We start from the raw sequence: 21,682 nt of genomic DNA on the forward strand, positions 1-21,682 counted from the left end.
GACTTTGGTGCCGACAAGTTCTGGATCTTAAAGTATACGTTTATTAGAACACATTAGCTGCTGGCCCACTTTGGGTCTTGGAGGGGGAGGCCAGGGCTCAGCAAGTTGACAGTCTTTTAATTTTAAGTTGACTTTGAGAGAAGACTGAGGTCTTTCAGGAGTTCAGAAATTCCTCTGTTTACAGTGCAACCTAATGCATTGGTGTCCCCGGAGATTTAGATAGAGACCCTTCTGTTTTAAAGTCAACAACGTTTGCTGTCTCCAGCTCCCGTGTCACATATGTTCCCTCAATTTTTGTCTTCAGCTGCCCACGTTTCCCACCTGGAAAACGTGTCAGAGGAAGAGATGAACAGACTCCTGGGAATAGTGTTGGATGTGGAATATCTCTTTACCTGCGTCCACAGGGAAGAAGATGCAGACACCAAACAAGTTTATTTCTATCTATTTAAGGTGAGGTTTCACCCTTTTAAGAAGGCTTTTCTTCTCTCTCTCTCTCATTGTTCAGATGTGCTCCGTTTCTGTATCCCAGGTCGGGGGTGGGAAGGTTCTCAGCTCATGGTATGTTTCGCCCGCAGAGTCTGTGGAAGCATGCATTTCTTCGTGAGGGAGTCTCTAAAGTGACCCGCCATGTGCTGAACACATCACTCTCCTTGAGAGCCTTCATATTTGTATGCAGATTTGAATATCTTTATTTGCTTATGCTTATGGATTTCTTTCCATCCACCCATCCATTCATCCATCCAGATATTGTATTGCACACCTGGTCTGTGCATGGCACTCATGTAGGCATGAGGGATAGGTCAGTGGGCAAAACAAAGTCCTTGCCCTCATGGAGTTGACATTTCAGTAGAAGAGGCAGACAATCAACCAGTAAATAATATATTTGCAGGTGGTGATAAGTGCTGTGAAGAGAAACAAAGTAGGGTAAGTGGAATCAGAATGGCAGGGGTGGTGGGTGGGGGGACATGATAATGAGGAAGGGTAGTTAAGAAAGCCTTTCTGAGGAGACCACAGTTGAGCAGGAACCTGAATTGGGGGACAGGAGCCATTGCCGAAAAGGGCTGGGGGCAAGAGCTTTCCAGGCAGCAGAAGGACTGCCGTCTAGGCCGTGCACTGAGTGAGTCTGATGTGATGTGGGAACAGTAAGGAGGCCGGTGTGGTGGAGCCCAGTGAGCCAGGGGAAGGTGGGAGGAGATCTGGTTGGAGGGTGGCACCAGGGCTTTGACTCTCGCACTTCAAGGGGAGGAATCAAGAATTTCCAGATTTGGGCACCTCACCACTGTCCTCTGTGTCTCCTTGACCCCAGTCACTGATTCCTGCTGCCACTCCGTGTAGCTGCTTCCTCGTGGCTCTGCCTCAGCTGCATTTGGGTCACATCCGTCCCCTCTCTGCAGACCGTTGTCTCCCCAGTTTCTGATTGCTGTCAGGATGGACCGTGTGGGAGAGGAACTAGTGGTGGGAACAGACAGAAAAAGTTCAGGTTGCCAAAAATGACATTTTTTAAAGGGGGCTGACAGGAAATAATTAAAAACAAAAACACCTTGTTATTGAGGCAGTGTTGATTATGTCGTATTATTTAATACTTACAAGATTCTTTTAAAAACAAAGACCGCAAACAAAACAGTATACTCAGAGCTTGTAGCCAGGAAAGGTTTGCCCCCTGCCCCCTTTTTTTAATGTTTGCTTATTTTGAGAGAGAGAGAGGCAGAGAGAGATCAGAGAGGATCCCAGGCAGGCTTTGCATTCTTCATGGAGCCAGATGTGGGATTCTATCTCATGAACTGTGAGATCACAACCTAAGCCGAAATCAAGAGTCAGACACTTAACCGACTGAGCCCCTCAGGCGCCCCAAGTTTTGCCTCTTTTAATGAGCACCGTGCTTCATTTCATATGATAAGGATAGGAAAAATTTCCACTGACTTCCCTCTTTTGCTTTGGCTGCTAGGAATCTCATTGCAAATTTTGTGCCCAATTCCCATAGCTTTAAAAAAAAATTTTTTTTTTAACGTTTATTTATTTTTGAGAGACAGAGAGGCAGAGCAGGAGCAGGGGAGGAGCAGAGAGAGAAGGAGACACAGAATCAGAAGCAGGCTCCCGGCTCCGAGCCGTCAGCATAGAGCCCGACGTGGGGCCTGAACCCACTGACCTCGAGATCATGACCTGAGCTGAAGTTGGATGTCCAACCAACTGAGGCACCCAGGCACCACACTCCCTTTTTTAATGTGAATTTACTTGATACATAATTTTCCCTTCTCATTGATTTATTTTTGTCTTTTTTGGGGGGGAGTACTAATGGGGGTTTGGGGTAGATAGGAGACAGATAGGTAGATAGGAGAATTGTATTTTTAGGTTTTGGGGATATCCTTTTTTTTTTTTAATTTTTAAAAATATTTATTTATTTTTGACAGAGAGAGAGACCGAGCACAAGTGGGGGAGGGGCAGAGAGAGAGGGAGACACAGAATCTGAAGCAGGCTCCAGGCTCTGAGCTGTCAGCACAGAGCCCCACGCGAGGCTCTAACTCACGGACCATGAGATCATGACCTGAGCCAAAGTTGGACACTCAACCAACTGAGCCACCCAGGCACCCCTAGGGGATATTAGTTCTAAAAAGGTTAATGGGAGGTGAGGGAGAGGAGACAGAGAGAGACAGAGAGACAGAGAGAGAGAGAGAGAGAGAGAGAGAGAGAGAGAGAGAGAGGAGCGGGGTGGGCAGAAAGAGGACAAACAGCTGAATCCCCCACTACCATTAGCAGGCACTAGGCTACTCCAGGTGACAACTTGTTGACATGGCTATGAAGCCTGAGTCATCCAGATTGAAGCCTGGCAGGGTCATGCTGTTTAGAGCTTCTTTGGAAAAAGATCTTCGTCGAAGAAAAACAACGTCTGCATGACTGCCGCTATTATTTGTCTTGGAACGAAGTGCCCTGGCAGCCCCCACCGCCGGCTGGAAGTGAAGGTGGTGTCAACGTTTCCATCCTGCCAGCCTCCTCTCGATTCCCTTTATAACTAACCAAATAGGCCAGAAAGCATTGCTCTGCTTTGAAGTACGTTTTCTCTCTCTCACCTCCCTCGTCTTCAACAGTGCAAATATGTTGGCCCATGGGAACGAAACCTCAACTATTCAGCATTCTCCCCCACTTCCCCCAGAGTCCTTTTTTGGGCAAATAAGTAATAAATCATCCATCCCTTAGCTTTTGAAAGGCAGTTCCTGTGTCTTATGTCTCAATAATTCAATTAAAATGAAATGTATTACACATTTGAGTAACGTCTTAAAAACCTCAGGCTTAGATGTTGAAGATAAACCCAGTGAAAAGCTGCCTCATAAAGCTGGGTGTATCTCGACCCTGTTAATGTGGCTCTGGAAGTCCACTGTCTGGGTTTGAACCCTGGGTCCGTCACATTGCAAATGTGACATTGGGCGGGTCTTTCTCCCTGTGTCCTTATCTGTAAAGTACAGACCGTAACAGCACCTGCCTCAAAAGGTTGTTATGCGCATTCCAGGAGATAAGACCTATAAAGAACTATGAAGGGGCGCCTGGGTGGCTCAGTCGGTTGAGCGGTTGAGCGTCTGACTTCGGCTCAGGTCATGATCTCACGGTCCGTGAGTTAGAGCCTCGCGTGGGGCTCTGTGCTGACAGCTCAGAGCCTGGAGCCTGTTTCAGATTCTGTGTCTCCCTCTCTCTCTGACCCTCCCCCGTTCATGCTCTGTCTCTCTGTCTCAAAAATAAATAAACGTTAAAAAAAAAAAACAAAACTGTGAAGAGTGCCTGGCAAAAGTAAGGATGCAAATGCTTGATGCTAGCATTAAATGTCTTTCATGTGCCCACTTATCCCAGCTCTGTCCTTTTGTAGATGAAGAAACTGAGATTCAGCAACTCCCCAATCTGTTAGTTTATCTCCGTTTTGAAACCCCTAGTGGACCACGTCCCCAAGAGGTCTTATTTTAACTGGGTAAAAAAAGTAGGCAGCGGGAATTTACTTGTATTTAGATTTTATGATCAAGCTTTCCGTGTCCTTAGAAACAGATATAGTGACTTATTTTTGCATACTTATTTTTGTAAAAATGGGCGTAATCCCTTGAAAAGATCAATGAATGTCCCATGCTAATAATGTATTGGCACCCCTAGAAGGAATTGAGGCCCTTGCAAAACATGGCCCAGGGGGAACACATGGTGATCCTCAACCTTGGCCATTTGTCCGTTTCCATTAACTCCTGGGAGAATGGTTGCTGTGTTTTGTTTCCACTGAAGAGGCAGTAAGTGGAGAAAGGAGGGAAAGATTTAACTTAAATGTGTGGTCATGTGATGACTGGCCCCCATGTAAATGTTATGAAAGATTCAAGCAAAGGTTGAAAGTAAAGGATTTCAATACCAAATTTATTTTCAAATTAGGTCTTGATTAGTGACTCTGTGTTCCCTTTTCTCTCTGATATTTGCTCTCTGAGGGCTTTAAATTCCAGTGGCAAGGATTAAGAGCAGTGTTTTGTTTTGTGGGCATTGAGATGCCAGAACACTTGGCCTGCATTCTATGGATGGAAAGGAAATGAGAAAAGCCCGCAGCAGTGAAAGTTGCCAATTGAGAGCCTTAGAGAATTCCTTCCCGAAGGGCCTAGGCTCTAGATGATGCATACGACATATGGGAGCTACAGACATCCCTCTCCCCTGGCCATACTTGTGCAGAATGGATCTCTGCCTTTCGGGGGTTTAAATAAAACCCTCTTGAGCACACCTGCATTGGCCTAGGTGGGCATGTGCAAAATGTGCGTGTTGCACGCCAGGCCTCTGGGTCAGTGGAATCTGGAAATAGTGGGGAGAAGGGAAATGAGTCGGAGAGAGAGTCCCCGTGGCTACTGCTGCTGTGCTAGTCTGCACAGAACATGAAAGGGGTCTTAGTTTCTCATAGCTCTGGTCATGGGTGTGAAGGCAAATTTGGGTTACCTGGTAGTCACCCATTTTTACTGATTTAAGGATTTATTTACATGTAGTTAAGATAATTAGAATATGGTTACTTCCCTTCAGAGGCTATGTGTGTGTGTGTGCGTGTGTGTGTGTGTGTGAGAGAGAGAGAGAGAGAGAGAGACACTGATTTTCTTTTTCTTAATGATTTCTTTTTTTTTGCAGCTCTTGAGAAAGTCTATTTTACAAAGAGGAAAACCTGTGGTTGAAGGCTCTTTGGAGAAGAAACCCCCATTTGAAAAACCTAGTATTGAACAGGTAAAAAGAAAAAAGAGAGAGAAGCCCTTTTTTATTGCTCTAAGGCTGAACAAACCTAATCTTCTTTGCATTTTTACATGCGTCTTCCTTCCATCCTCTATACCCAGCTTAGAGATGCTTAGAGATGAGTATGGAGAAATTGTTTTGGACCCTTTGCATCACAAGTGAATATTTATTTTAATAAATGATCTAGCTTTTGTCTTTTACGGTTGCTGTATACTCAGAATTCACTGTGTGTTTGGGGAAGAAAAAAATTAAGAACATGTAGTTCACAAGAACACACGGAATGTGCTCTGTTTTGGTGTTGATGTTTTAAAATTAAGTCTTTGTCCTCTTATTTGTCACTATCTGAAAAAGCCTGTTGAGGTGAGGGAATTCAGGAGCATTGTCAAAAACATTGTAAGTCAAGCAAAAAGCACAAATAGGAAATGAGATTTTGCATCCAGAAATTGACTTTCTGTTACATTATGATTCCTGGAAAGAAACTGGTTTACTTGGGGAATCTGTTGACATGGATAGACTTTCTCTGTGAGGTGTTCTACTCCTCGTCAGAGTCACTTTTTAGCCTATCATTGTTTGGCTAAATAAATCTTAGATTCTCTTGACTGAATTTCTTAATGAGAATGATTACAGAAGATAGGACATCAGAGTCCCTAGTACAAATAAATGTATTTTTATCAGTGAGTTTTCAGTAGAAGAAATTTTATTTTGTCTCCAAACTCTGTTAAACAAGAATTCATTGTTCTTTTATTTGAAATTAGATTAGATGGGAGTGTTCTGCAGAAAGATTAAATGAATCCACAGATTCTTTTAAGAGCTCATAATTCTGAATAAGAATTTTTTTTCCCTTGGTAAGCTTGTCAAAAAAAAGTGATAGTGAAGAGTTTAAATTCTGTTGGTTTAGTTCAATGGAAGACGTGCTGGTGGGCTTTGGATTCAAATTTTGGTAATGCAAAAACATAATGTTTATCCAAGAACCTCATCGTATATAATCTATGTGGATAGTGCAGGAAGAATTAATTTACAAAATAGTCCTATTTTATCGTTTGAAAGGTTTTGACCTTTTCAGTCTGTGAGTTTGATTTTCTGTGACGCTTGAGGATTGCAGTAGGCCCAGAATAGCAACTCACAGCTTCTCTCTCTTGTCACTTTTCATCCACTGTGATCTGTGGTGCAGTTCCCTCTGGGCATTCCTGTTTTCTAATAGGCAAAAGGAAGAGGCTTTGTGAGTAGAGAAGTGTCTGTTCTCTTGCTAATAACCGTCAATGGTGCTGTGTGGGTGTTCAGAATTAGTATGCTCGCATAACTGTATGAATAAATGGCCTTCCCTCCTTTTAAGGGTGTGAATAACTTTGTGCAGTACAAGTTTAGTCACCTGCCAGCCAAAGAAAGGCAAACGATAGTTGAGTTGGCAAAAATGTTCCTAAACCGCATCAACTATTGGCATCTGGAGGCACCGTCTCAACGAAGACTGAGATCTCCCAATGATGATATTTCTGGATACAAAGAGAACTACACAAGGTAATCAGACGATCAGTTCCTTTCCCTTGGCCCTTGTAGAGCCTGTTGCAGACGTATAATTGCTGCCTGTGTCTGTGAGCCGAGGGTTGCCCAGTTATTGTGGTAATCTGTCAATTACCAGAGAATGTTTCTAGAATGTAGCTTTTTATTAATATCACGATATTTTGGGGGTGAGAGATCCAAACCACCTAGTCCTATACTATCCAGTATGATAGTTGATGGCTACATGGAGCTACTGAGCACTTGAAATATGGCTAGCATTGAGATTTCTAAGATTATACAAACAAAAAATAGGAAATTAAAAAAAATGTAAAATATTTCCTGAGAACTTTTTTTTAAACTACATTTATTTTGAGAGAGAGAGACAGAAGGAGAGAGTGCACGGGGGAGGGGCAGAGAGGGAGAGAGAGAATTCCAAACAGACTTGTGCCCACAGCGCAGAGCCCAGTGTGGGGCTCTAATCCACAAACCGTGAGCTCACGACCTGCGCTGACATCAGGAGTCCGAAGCTTAATTGACTGAGCCACCCAAGCGCCCCTCATGAGTACTGATTACATGTTGAAATGATAATATTTTGGATATATTCGATTAAAGAAGATATTTTAAAGTTAATTTCATCTGTTTATTTTTACCTTTTCAATCAGATTGCTGGAAAATTTTAAATCAGTTATGTGGCTTGCATTATATTTCTATTGAACATCAGTGATCTAGATAACCATACTGTGACTCTGTAATTATTATATAGAAACCTCAATCATTTAAAAAAACAAAACAAAAGAACAATGACCGTGAGTATAATAGTGGTAAAGAATTTTTATAAAGAAGGAATGATCACCCTAGTCCCAGAACCATGATGGAACTAATATCATTATACAAGTTATCTTCCAGTCTTTGCCCTTTAAATAATATTTTATATTAGTTAGAATGAAAAAATATATAGAATTTGCATCCTTTATGTCTCCCTACTTAACATCATATCAAATATTTTACTGGTTACACTATAGTCTGTTGGGTTGATGTACTGTAATTAACCCATCCGTTTCCCTGTTGGTTGACATCAGACTGTGCAAATGTTCCTGGATTGCACATTTTCTCCTTAATGTGGGAATTTGTTTTTATTGTTTATGAATTGCAGAATAATAGAATTAACTTAAAAAAAATCTTAAACATGGGCCACACAAAACAGGATGACTACATTTATTTTCATTTAAGTAAGAGAGTGACTTGAATTATCCATTTTATTTACCTTTTTGTACTTTCCCCCTTTTATAGTTTGTTTATTTATTTAGGTAATCTCTGTACCCAACATGGGACTCGAACTCATGACCTAGAGATGGTGAGTCGTATGCTCTACCTACTGAGGCTCCTGACTCCCTCTTATATTTTATAGACACATCAAGCCTGGTTCAAGAGGTATTCCTGACTTAGAGTAGGCAATGTTTTTTGATAGTGCAAAGAGCACTTCTACCTAGATTATTTTCTATAATAGCAGATGACATGTAGGAATGAGATAAGCTTTCCTCTCAGATCATTGACCTGATATTCATGAGTAATATCCCCTTTTCTCTGTCCTCCCTTCTTTTAAAATAGATATAATTTGAGTTATAAAGTATTTCCTCTTACTAATTGACTTTTATGAGAATTACAGATATCTTCAACACCAATTTTTTTTTTTTTTGAGAGAGGGCACAAGTGAGCGAGGAGGAGCAGAGAGAGAAGGAGAGAGAGAGAATCCCATGAGGGTCAGAGAGAGAGAAGCGGGGTTCACCTGAAGTGGGTCTCAAGCTCACCCAACACGGGGTCCGAGCTCATGAACCGTGAGATCATGACCTGAGCCAAAGTCAGATGCCTAACCAACTGAGCCACCTAGGTGCCTAGCATCAATTTTTTTAAAATTATGTCTTTATTTCTATACCTTCATTTCAGAATTTTGCATGAACAATAGGTCCTATAGTGTCTTAACTGTCATTTATAATAAGAGTTGAGAAAACACATCTATCAAAAATATAGGGACACCTGACTGGCTCAGTCAGTAGAGCATGTGACTGTTGATCTTGGGTTTATGAGTTTGAGTCCCATGTTGGGTATAAAGATTACTTTAAAAAATCTATCTATCTGTCTGTCTGTCTGTCTATCACCTATCTTATCTATCTTTGTCTTAAACCTGCCTGTCAACGATTGGAAAGCTGAATATTTGCCAAAGGCAGACCCCTGAAAGTATTTACCACTACTAACAGAGGAAAAAATGTTTCATCAAGAAGAATTAAATGTGAAGCAGCATGGAGATATTAGTGTATTTTAGAAAACTGTAAAGATACTATATAGCACTTGGAAATTACCCGGAAATGGGTGGCACTTACAAATACTTAAGGAGTAGTAAAGTTAGAGATGGAGCTTTGAAATGAACAGTGGGTATGAATCCTAGCTCCATTTCTCGCTAATTCTGTGTGCTTTAAACCAGTCACTTCACCTCCTTGACCTTCAGTTTCTTCCTCTGTCCGAGCCTCATGAGTACTGAGTGTTGTGTGTAGCGTCTGGCACACAGAACAGGCACTGGGGAGATGCCTAGTCATCATTTTCCTCCCACACACGTTATTCTCTAAAACTCAGCCACTGCCAGCGTGGGACTCAAGCTAGAGCACGTACAACTTAATGAGAGTGTCGTTATTTGAATACGACTTAAGAAGCCAACATCATAGGGAATAGAAGGATAGTTATTTGAATATGACTTAAGAAGCCAGCATCATAGGGAATAGAAAGATAGCCGCAGATTCCTTTCCAGCCCAGTATCCTGAGCCAAGGGCTGAAGGCAGAAGAGTGGAGTCTGACAATGGTGAAAAGAAACCTGCTGAGAGTCTGGAATGAATACACCCTGATGAGTTCTGAAACCTGCTGATTTCTAGGTGGAATGTAGACCAAGAGCCTCTGTTAATAATAAATAAGGAAACGAAGGTAGACAACACTCACCTCCCCCGCTTGCCCACTGTCACGCCATGTTGTTGAAGAAAGGGAAGTAGAGAGAAACAACCTGTGAAAATTATGAGAATCAGTAATTGTTTCAGAGTAAAACCTCACTGTCATGACCACTTAGGATTTTAATAAACCACACGCCACTACAGCATGGTGTCTCCTTGATATATAATCTTCTCGAAAATGGGTAATATTACAGGCTGCAGGTACCACCAGGCTTTATCTTGATGTGTAAGTGAGCCTCAGGACCTGTCATGCTGGTTCCACATATAATTTACAGCATTTGTAGCAATCAGAGCAAAGCGGTTGAACACTTCTTGGAGCTTGTACGTCAGCACGGAGGTGGGGTGATACAGGATTCTCTGTGGAAGAGACTGGATCCTGAAAATGAAAGAAAATGAAAGGAAACTTCCTGAAAGAAAACTTTTATATATTGAAAATATGACACAGTAATGTTAACATATACTTAATAATAGCAATATATATCCCCCAGAAATCACTGTGGTTTTAGGGAAAAAAAAAAAACAAAACAAAACTCTGAACAAGTATTTTGAAGTCCCCTGAATTTCATGATGGTGCACTAATATGGTTTCATGAAGAAATAACCTGAACATAAAGTGTCAGAGAAATGTGACTTCTTAAAATACATCTGACAAATAGAATCTGCTGTTGGAAGTGGCAGATATTTAGTCTTAGATGCTAAGTTGTGCAGACTGTCTGAAAGTTGATAACGGTCATCCCATATTGGGGAGATTTTTTTTTTTTAATTTAAATTTAAGTTAGTTAACATATAGTGTAGTCTTGGCTTCAGGAATAGACCCCAGTGGTTCAACACTTACATATAACACCCAGTGCTCACCCCAACAAGTGCTGTCCTTAATGCCCATCACTCATTTAGCCCATCCTTCCCACCCACCTCCCTCCCGTTTGTTCTCTATCATTTAGAGTCCCGTATGGTTTGCCTCCCTCTCAGTTTTTATCTTATTTTTCCTTCCCTTCCCTTATGTTCATTTGTTGTGTTTCTCAAATTTCACATATGGGGAGATGTTTTGTAGGAATACAGAGCAAGTTTGATATAACTAAGTTGATTTTTTTACGTAACCATTGTTGTGTGTTACTGAGCGTTCATCATCAGGCATGTACATCTAGGACAGTATCAGGAGGCATGGAGAGAAAGTGGATGAGGTGAGAGGAGACCCTAGCCTTTAGTTCAGGTGCACTAGGAGAGATCACAGGATTCCTACAAACCTTAGGATTTTCACGCCAGTAAGTAGGGCGGCGTGGTCTTCTGTGTTCAAGTTCCATAGTTCTGTTCACATTTTGAAGAAAGCAAGGTGGTTGCAAAGCATCATAATGGTGTCAAAAATCTGAGAGAGTTATTTGAACTACCAGTAAATTGCACACACATGCCATTCTTATTAGGCATGCAAAAATGAATGGACCATATCCCTGTCATTACTTCTTAGAGGACCTGACACCAGTCATTTAGGTAAAATCTTTTTTTACAGTTAAGTGTTTGGAGGATTGTGTGTGCAGAGATGCACACAAATTCCCATTTCTTCTTTTCATCCCACTATGCGCGATGACGATGTCATTTGTTAAAACAGCACTAAAACACCACACGTTGACTCAGACTCTGTCTTATCATGCTGTGCACTTGACAGATTTATAAAATAATATTAATCTTGGAAGCAAAAACAAAACAAAGCTAAAAAGCATAAACTATGGTCTACAAAATGCTTCTTAGAAGAAATGGATGGAAGTCCATTACTTGAAACATTTTACTAGACGATAATGGTCTGTGCTGCCTTCCCCTACCCTGGGAAGATTGCATGGCCTGTTACGCCCTTCTTTATAACACTTCATGATTTTATGGTGATATTTAAAACCTACCATTGCTGTAGCAGAAAAAACATCATTTTTAAGTAGAGTCTCAGACATCTGTGACCCCTTCACAGATGGAAATGCTCTGTAGACTCAAAATCAGCACCTCCCATAGATACATAATGTGAGCTGCAAATGTAATTTAAAATGTTCCAGTAGTTAACGTTTTAAAGAGTAAATAGGCACAGGACATTAATTTCAGTAATGCTGTATTTTACCTAATGTATAAATATTACTGCACTGTGTAATCGACGTGAAAAATTATTAATGATATATTTTTACCTTCTCTTGTGCTGTCTTTGAAATCCAACGTGTATTCTATACCTACGACACATCTCAATTCATTCACTCAATTTAAAATGGTTAAAGCTCAGTGGAGTCCTACCAAAGCAATAAAGTTATATTTCATGGAAAAATATTTCACACTAAAAGTAAATTTTAAATTGATTAAATGACATTACAAATTAAGCTTCTCAGTTGTCGTAGCCACATTTCAGGTGTTCAGTACTTGCGTGTGGCCAATGGCTACTGTATCTGCACAGTATCAGTATAAACTGCTGTTTTGGACAGTACTGGTCTAAATTCTGAGGGTCATCTGTCTTCCATTGCAGAAAATTGGACATATTTTTAATATTAAGTCTTACTGATAGTCTTGTGATGGCCTAAGTCTCATGAAACCGAATTTCTGATTATTAAGGTCTGTAAACTGTTTAACTCTTAACATTTGTCGTTTCGTGATTAGCCACTTGGCGGCTGGCCTCCCTTCAGCCCTGAATATCTTAGAACGTCGTTAAGTGGCCATGGACTAATACCCAGCAAAGACTAGCCTTGAAGGTGATACAGTTCTGTGTGAAGTGCCTTAGGAAGCACAACATAAATGCGCTTCCTGGCCTTTCTGCTACCGAGGTCACTGTTTGTGATTTGACAAGATCAACACATAAGAGGCCCATTTTGGAATTATAACCAACAAAGTGACATTTGGGTGTTAATTAAGACAGAAAAGCCGAGAGAAGAGAAGACATGGTAGCAGGATTTTAAGGTCAGGTTTAAATTTAGGCAGATGAACTAACAGTAACAAAAGTTTTCTTTCCCAAAGATGAACCACTGCCATCACCACCACGCACAGGGGAAGTATGAAGTCATACAGAGTGAGATAAAAAAACCAACAAAAGTTAGGTAACCACTATTATTCCACTCTTTATTAAGGGTTTGAAAGTTCATTGGGAGCTTCCCAGTACCAGTTTGGGCTCATTAGAGCCAGCCTTCCCTCCCACTTTAAAGGAGATCAGGAAGGCACACAGAGAGGAGGGGTGTTAATTTTTGGAAAGCAGGTCCTGCCCTGGAAAGAGATATTTGGATCTGCTACCAAGGAATGAAGATCTGTGCAACGAAGCTTCTGACCCCTGGTCTGGTGCCACCCCCTGACCCCCACTGTACATTTATGTTGCTGGGTCCTGGGAATTTGAGACCTTGCATCCTGGGAGACCGTAAAGAAAGAGGGCTGGTGTTGAATAAACTTGCATTCTCTAGCTTCTCTTGGGTGAGTGAGCTTTCCACATTGTATGCCGTACACAGCCAGTGTACCCCAGAACTGTGGTCTGATCTCAAGAAAGCCCCTGGTTTCCCTCTGGGCCTGGGCACACATCCAGCTTTTGCAATGCCAAAGTGCATTTTTAAGTTTGAGACTGAGTCATTGAAAATGCACCTTAGCGACAGATGGTGGGAGCTCATTACTTCCTGTGTTTTGACTGAGTTTTGAATAGTCTTGAAGATCTTTATCTTCCCACCAAGGCTTTGGGGGTATGTGAGTGCTGTGTAGGCATTTTAAATTTTACTCAGAGAACTAGATGGTGGAATTCTCATCTTTCACAAATGGGACTTCTTCAGCTTCCTCTTCTTAATTTCTTCTTTTTATTTAAATTACCATTTACGTACCAGAAACTCAAGTTGCACTGTGCACTTTCCATATGGTGTCTCCTATAATGCTTGTGATCACCCAACAAAGTAGGTATTATTGCTGTCCCCATTCTACAGATGAGGAAATGGAGACTTAAAAACAGAATTAAATTCTCCAAGTCAAGCAGCCCGTTAAGTGGCAAAGCAAGGATTTGACCCCAGGTGTGTCTGACTACAGGACTCACCACGCGATGTTGCAGAATAGAATGGTTGTCCTCGAACTGGACCCAACTGCTTATATCGGGGCGAGCGAATCTGACTTCAAGTTCCATTAGCTGGCAGTGATACTGACCTAGTTTCTTCCCCTGTGGTTAGTGGTATGAGAGTCACCATGCTTGGATATTTCAGATCATCTGGGATGTTGAAGGGATATTGATGGTGCTTGTCTCCTCTGACCACAGGTGGCTGTGTTACTGCAACGTGCCCCAGTTCTGTGACAGTCTACCTCGGTATGAAACCACCCAGGTGTTTGGGAGAACACTGCTGCGCTCAGTCTTCACAGTTATGAGACGACAACTCCTGGAGCAGGCGAGGCAGGAAAAAGACAAACTGCCACTTGAGAAACGGACTCTAATCCTCACCCACTTCCCAAAGTAAGAGAGCACTCCTGCAGGTCTTTGATCCTGGAGCTTGAGATCGATGCACACGTTCCAAAGCCTGTATCAGCCACGAGGTCAGGAATGATAGCAAAAGCGTCCCAGGGAGGAGGCGGAAGGGACCCTCTCCTTCTCACCTCCCTTTGTGAGTCGTCTTGGGAATTGCACAACGCATCTGTTATTAGCTGCAATCTGTGTTGCTGGCAGTCGTAGCTCCCTGAGCCCCAGCTCATCCCACCCGAGTCATTGTGTCTGGGTCTCAGGATGGGGAAGCTGCCAGGAAGCTAGGGGACCATGGGGGAGAGTGGTAGAAGCAGTTTCCATCTACTCAGAAGTGGTGCAGGACAAGTTTAGTTCGCTGGTTTTTTTTCCATCCCAGATCTCTAACCCTTTCTAAGACCTGGTGAATCACTCCTGCCTCAGCCACAGTCGGCCTGCCCCCTCACTCTAAACTAGACCCCAACAGTGGGCTGGAAAGGAGTAGAGAGGCTTCCTTTAAAATGATCGTTGTACTTCTCTACTCGGTTTCTTTTTCTTTATTAAAAAAAATTGTTAATGTTTATTTTTGAGAGAGAGAGAGAGAGAGAGAGAGCAGGGGAAGGGCAGAGAGAGAGGGAGGGAGACACAGAATCTGAAGCAGGTTGCAAGCTGTCAGCACAGAGCCTGACGTGGGGCTCGAAGCCACGAACTGCAAGATCATGACCTCAGCCGAAGTCAGACGCTTAACCAACTGAGCCACCCGGGTGCCCCTCTACTCAGTTTTTTAGAGAATATGCCTGACCCCTATGCACCATGCTTTCTGTACCTGCCAGAGCTTCCAACATATAAATAATCACTTACGTATTTTTCAAATGAAAGAAGTGTGTCAAAGGAATAGGGAGTTGCAGTGCTGTAACATTGACATTGGAAGTGCATTTTCAGTGCTAAGAAGCAAAAGTTGAAGCTAAAAGGCTGACTGCTCATGAGAGGGGCTGAGGATGCAGTGGCCAACTTGTCATGGAGCAGTGAGAGCAAGACATGAGGGAGATGGTTCATTCTGGGGCATCATTCTGCCCAGAGCAGCGCTTTGGTGTGGGGGAAGTCGAAGGTATAATTTGAAAGGACTTTCTAGGTATGATAGAGTCTGTCTTCCCCCGCCCATTAAGAACTGCTCATGTAGAGAAGAGATGGAGAAAGGAGATATTCTTTAACCAAAGACTGATAATACCCTGTTTTAGCAGGGAAACTAGATTTTTATTAAGTTACAATTATTGTATTACCCAGTTTGTTTCTCAGGAAAGATAGCTTTGATTAAAAAAAAATTTTTTTTAATGTTTATTTTTGAAAGAGAGTGTGAGAGACAAAGCACGAGTGGGGGAGGGGTGGAGAGAGAGGGAGACACAGAATCCGAAGCAGGCTCCAGGCTCCGAGCTGTCAGCACAGAGCCGTACACAGGGCTCCAACCCACAAACCATGAGATCATGACCTGAGCTGAAGTCAGATGCTCAACTGACTGAGCCACCCAGGTGCCCCAACATAGCTTTAATTTTAAAGAATAAGTTAGGTCTAAAACAACCACAAAAATAGTTTTTTGATAGAAATTGACTGAAAATTCCTTGGCAGTGTAACACAAATCTTGAGCCGTGGGTAGAGGGCATCATGGGTAATTTTTTTTTTTTTTTATAAATTCTTTTTTTTTTTTTTTTTAATTTTTTTTCAACGTTTTTTATTTATTTTTGGGACAGAGAGAGACAGAGCATGAACGGGGGAGGGGCAGAGAGAGAGGGAGACACAGAATCGGAAACAGGCTCCAGGCTCCGAGCCATCAGCCCAGAGCCCGACGCGGGGCTCGAACTCACAGACCGCGAGATCGTGACCTGAGCTGAAGTCGGACGCTTAACCGACTGCGCCACCCAGGCGCCCCCATCATGGGTAATTCTGATGAGCTTTAGCTGAATGCCCAATGTTTGTACATAAATCCTAGCTTCCTGATTTTCAATGTATTATTAAGCAGCTGGTACCTAAGACAGGCATGACATGAACACTTTGGCGTTCTCCGGGAAAGAAGGTTCAGCACCACTGAGATTGGAGTTTGGGTGTTTACCCCTAAATGGCTTATGATCTCTGGGCACACTCGTGTATTCGGTGGCTGCCTTTTAGCTTTCCTTAGGGATTTAAAGCGATTTTCTTATTTCTCTATTACATTTGCCACATAAGCAGCATTTTACACTTTCATATTACAGTTGTCATTCTCTGTCTCCAAGCCAAGGAACAAAGAGGACCCTCCCCCTACCCCACCTTTTGTGGTACTTAAAGAGAAATTTTAATTACCTAACATAGTAACAATTTTTCCCCCATAGCAAAGTCATCTTGCTTCTTGGGAGATATTTGCTAATTATAACGTGTTATGTTCCTTCATCCCATAGTTCTGGCGTGCTTCTGCTACTGAGTTAAAAAATCAGTGCTGCTTTTTTTTTTTTTTTTCCTTCTCTATTACTAATGGTAGGGTAAAACTACCACCCACTTCTCCTTTGAAATCCCTTGTCATTGAATATAACAACATTGGGCCCAATAGGGATTTATCCCCATAGCCTTGGCAGCTGAATCATATATATTGAAGCTTGAGGTGCTGTGTGGGTCCTGGGCACTGTCTCAGACTGAGAGCTGTGACTGGCTTCATGCCATTGTGCAGGGTGGCTGTGGCTCTCACATGTACTTGCGGGGCTTACGTCCTTGTTGTTGTCCTCCTCCTATGTGCCCTTTCTTCCACTTGGCTTTAACTCGTGCCTCTCCGCCCACCCACCTACTTACAGGGTTGTTTAAAAAATGTTTAGTGTCTGTATTTCATTCTACAAGTGATAAATGCACCTGCTGATGAAAATACGAAAATTTGATTAAGAGAGAACAAAGAAGCAAATGGCTCCCCCATAGCCCTACCATTCCGAACTACTTTTAGTGTTTTTAGGTATTTCTCTATTTCTCCATGTAGTGTGTTCTTTTATTCTATATACAATTTTATATTGTGTGTGTGTGTGTGTTTATATATATACATAAAGCAAGCACTTTATCATGACATTTCATAAGGCTGTTCTTTATTACAATGAAATAAATGTATTTACGTATATACATAAAACACACATACATGTGCATATAAAATTATTTTTCCTAAATTATTAATGGCATTATTCCTTGATGAGTCTTTGGAGGGCTTTGTGAAGAGTGTTCTGGCCATGTAATTACTGATAGAGAAAGAGCCTAGAAAAGGAAAGGAAATTTACTTCTGTGATGAAGGGCAGTTGGGAAAATCTGGAGGGCTGTGTAAGGTAGGAAAAGAGGAAAAGACCTCAAGCACCTTCTTTCTCATCAGCAAGATCAAAATGATCTCAGAATGTGTTGCTGTCAGCCTTTCCATAATTGGTAAGAAACACACTAAAATGTTTTAAAACGTAAGATAATGGTGGCTTGCTTAGGAAGTAGAAGTGACTCATGCAGTTTCTAGAAACCATGAATTAAACTATCGAGTGCAGGTAGGTGTTCATTCAAGTGGTTTGTTTTTAAATCTGAGATTTAACCCGAGCAGCAAGTAAAAAGACCCCTTAGGACCTTTCCCCATCTGTTTTCACTTATGCAAAACAAGCTTCTCCCATCCCTGAAACCATTTAGAATTTTGCAGTCATTGATAAATGAGAATAGTGGTACTTTTAGTGATGGTGATGAGGAGGATGATATAGATCCTTGATCAGTTATCCAAAACCTTGATACTAATGTTTCACAGTTCAAATTTACAATATTTTGTAAAGGTAATATATAACACATATATTATTAGGGCACCTGGGTGACTCATTCAGTTAAGTGTCCAACTTCGGCTCAGGTCATGATCTCATCGTTCGTGAGTTTGAGCCCCCCCTTCAGGCTCTGTGCTGACAGCTCAGAGCCTGGAGCCTGCTTCGGATTCTGTGTCCCCAACCCCCTCTAACCCTTCCCCGCCCCTCTCCCTCTCAAAAATAAATTTAAAAAAAATTAAAAATAACGCATACAATATATCATGGTTCTAGGGATGCAGGCAATCCCCCTAAATCAAATCCATTTATAATTATAAAAATTATAAATAGTTTTATGTTTGTTCGGGTCAGATTGTTGCCAGATGGGTTATGGAAGATCTTTTTTTTTTTTTTTTAATGTTTACTTATTTATTTTTGAGAGTGAGAGTGAGCAGGGGAGGGGCAGAGAGAGAGGGAGAGAGAGGATCTGAAGCTCAGTACAGAGACAGATGGGGGGGCGACAACTCACGAACTGTGAAATCATGACCTGAGCTGAAGTCAGAGGCTTAGCCGACTGGGCCACCCCGGCACCCCTGGAAGATCTTTTTTTAAAGAGCTTGTGGATTTCAGAATTTCAGAGACAGGAGAGCGGACTCTTCATATTCAACCTTTGTTACATGATTGCCGTGTGAACTTCGGGAGGGCAAGGTGGTGGTTCTGTTCACTCTGTCCTAACAGCATCTGGCACAGTATCTGGCGCTGGGTAGACACTCGGTCAGTGTTTGTTGAACGAATGAGTGGAGCATTTACTAGGGGTCAGGCACCATTTCGTGCCTGCACCTCAGCGTATCCCTCACGACTACCCTGCACAGGAATTACTGTTGATATTTCTGTTTTATGGAAGAGGAAGCTGAGGAAGAGAAAATTAAGAATGTGTCCCAGGGGTCACAGAAATTAAGTGTTGAACTTGGCAAATGGATTCTAGAGCCCAGGCTCTTAGTCTCTTTTCTGTATCCTTCCGCTAGAATTAATGTGCCTCAAGAAGAGGCTTGTAGGAAGGTACTTCAGTACCAGATGTATAGATCTGTGTGTGTAGTTAAATCATAGTTCTTCAATTTTGGTGTACAGAAGTCTAAGGTACTTATCAAAATTTGGTTACCCAGGCCTGTTCTCATGGACTTCAATTCAGTAAGCCCAGGTAGGGCTTGGTTATCCGTATTTCTAACAAGGTCTCATCCATTTGGTTTATAATATGACCGGAAGTATAACATAGTAGTCACTGGTTCTTTTTAAAAAATGTTTGTTTATTTTTGAGAAAGAGAGAGACAGAGTGCGAGCAGGGGAGGGGCAGAGAGAGAGGGAGACACAGAATCCGAAGGGGGCTTCAGGCTCCAAGCTGTCAGCACATTGTCAGAGCCCAACGTGGGGCTTGAACTCATGAACCACAAGAGCATGACCTGAGCTGAAGTCAGATACTTAACTGACTGAACCACCTAGGCACCCTGGTTCTTTTTAAAAAAAAATTTTTTTTTAATTAGCTATTTATTTTTGTTAAGTAATCTCTGTGCCTAACGTGGGGCTTGACCTCCCAACCCCTGGATCAAGAGTCATATGCTCTTCTGACTGAGCCAGCAAGGTGCCCCTCAATCATTTATTCTAATCCTAGCCCTGCAGTTTATTAGTTGTGGAACTTTGTACCAGTTATTTAATCTCTTTGCTTGAAGTTTTTCTTCTGCAAAACGAGTATAATAATGGGTTCCATTGCATAGGTTTGTTAGGAGAGCACCTGAGTTAATAATACATCAACCATGTAGAACAATGTCTGTCATGTAGTAAGCGTATGTGTGTGATAATAAAAATAAAATATGTAACTCACTGGGTTGGTATGAGGATTCAATAAGAAGTTCATAGAACAGTGCAGGCACATGGCAAGCGTTCGATAAATATTAGTTTTGCGTTGAACAATGACAGCTACATAGATGGTGGAAATCTTGCTCTGGGGCTCACTGAGGAATGCTCAGTGGAATGCATTCCTACTGATGTATGCTCTGTGCATTCTATGTTATGTCAATCTGTGCAGAATCAAAAGAGAATAAATTTGTGGAAATGCATTTCTTTATTTGAATATACCAGGCCCACCCACAGATCATCATTTGAGTCATAATTCGTGATCATATTTCTGAGTTGAAGGTGAGAGGCTGATGTTGGGGTGCTTGCCATAAATGGTTAGGGTTTTCATCCTTCTAGTAATATATTAGTAATATATTTTGATCTTATTATTGCTTTCACTCTTGTGTCTAGGTTTCTATCCATGTTAGAAGAAGAAGTTTATAGTCAAAACTCTCCTATCTGGGATCAGGATTTTCTCTCAGCCTCTTCTAGAACCAGCCAGCTAGGAATCCAAACAGGTAAATTTCTTTTTGCATAAATCAGAGAACAACCAGAATGTGTTAGTCACAGCTCACTCTGCATTTATTTGTGGGTTTTTTTTGTCAAAAAATCGAAGAACAGAGCCGGCCAAAAAGTAACACCTTGGCAAATCTTACATGTGCATCTCGGTTAATGAAGAGAGCAGGTGCAAATCAGTTAAAACAACCCCTCCTTGTGCTATTGAGTTTGCTTAGCTTGCATATTAGGAGGTGTAAAATGCCGTACAGCTCAGCTCTGTAGTCAAATGCTGGCTTTTTAAAAAGACACTTAAAGTCTTGGTCAGTAGTGGCCAGATATGCCCAGGAATCAAGCCTTGGTCTGGTTTCGGAATCTGTGATGTCAGTTTTGTGCATCAAGTTACTGTCATGGATAAAGGTAGGGTGGTGAGTGGAGGAGAGCCATCTTGAGTCTCAGGTCGTGAAGTACTTCCTAGTGGGGCCAGAGCATCTTTGCCGTTGCTTTGGGTGGCAGCAGCTAGTATTTTGTGACGGAAGAAGGCACGTGACTTCTAGAGTCCCACTGATCCCAGAGAGAGGCTCTGAACTGCTGCCTTTGACGCTAGGAAGACTCGAAGAAGTTTGGCAAGAGATGCCAAAGCAGTCATTCCTATGTGGCCGTGGAGAAAGCAGAATGCAGAATTTCCATATTAGAGTTTTTAGTACATCTAGCTCAGTGTATAGTATTTTTGCCTCTAGCAAAAAAAAATCTTTTTTGCAAACGGTAAAAGTCACCTTCTTTAGTGTATGGTTCTGTGAATTTTGACAAACACATGCAGTTAAATAACCACCAGTACCATTAAAATACAGAATAGTTGCGTCACCCCGGAAAATTCCCTTGCAACCCTCTGTAGTTCGTTCATTGCCCCACCACCAGCCTTGGCAACCACTGATTTGTTTTTTGTTCCTGGAGTTTGCTTTTTCTAGAATGTCATATGAATGGAATCATATGGTACACCATTTTTTGAGTCTGACTTCTTTCACTCAGCATAATACATTTGAGAAGATGATTAATAATGTTTTTCTTATCTAGCGCCCAAGTTTGGATGTAAATATAATTAAATCCCTACAAAGCAGAGTACTTAGGGAATAAGGTATTTTGGTTTGGATCAAATCCTTTTTGTTTGAATTCTTGTTTTTAGAGACCCCAGTTTCTAGCATTTACGGACATATCCTCTGTAGTGACTGGGCATGTCCTCTGTATTACTCTCTCTGTCCCTGTGCTGTTCACTTTGTCTTTATCTCATCTGGTTTTCAAATAACATCTCTCCCACAAACTCTTTCCTTGCTCCTCCCATGCTTTCCAGCAAGGACTGCATCTCTTCCAAACTTTCATAGAACCTTGAATATATCTTATCTTTGGTTCTCTAGCTTG

General features: G+C 41.8%; 1 protein-coding gene across 1 annotated transcript in view; it reads left to right on the forward strand.

The window, feature by feature from the left end:
• KAT2B (lysine acetyltransferase 2B) overlaps window positions 1-21,682 on the forward strand; it is a 103,623-nt gene that overhangs the window by 47,186 nt on the left and 34,755 nt on the right. The window contains 5 exon segments of the mRNA XM_042957116.1: window positions 305-450; window positions 5,122-5,214; window positions 6,554-6,735; window positions 13,947-14,138; window positions 20,183-20,289. Of these exon segments, the coding sequence (XP_042813050.1) occupies window positions 305-450; window positions 5,122-5,214; window positions 6,554-6,735; window positions 13,947-14,138; window positions 20,183-20,289 (720 nt within the window).

Source organism: Panthera tigris, chromosome C2, assembly GCF_018350195.1.
Source record: "Panthera tigris isolate Pti1 chromosome C2, P.tigris_Pti1_mat1.1, whole genome shotgun sequence".
Lineage (NCBI taxonomy): Eukaryota > Metazoa > Chordata > Mammalia > Carnivora > Felidae > Panthera > Panthera tigris.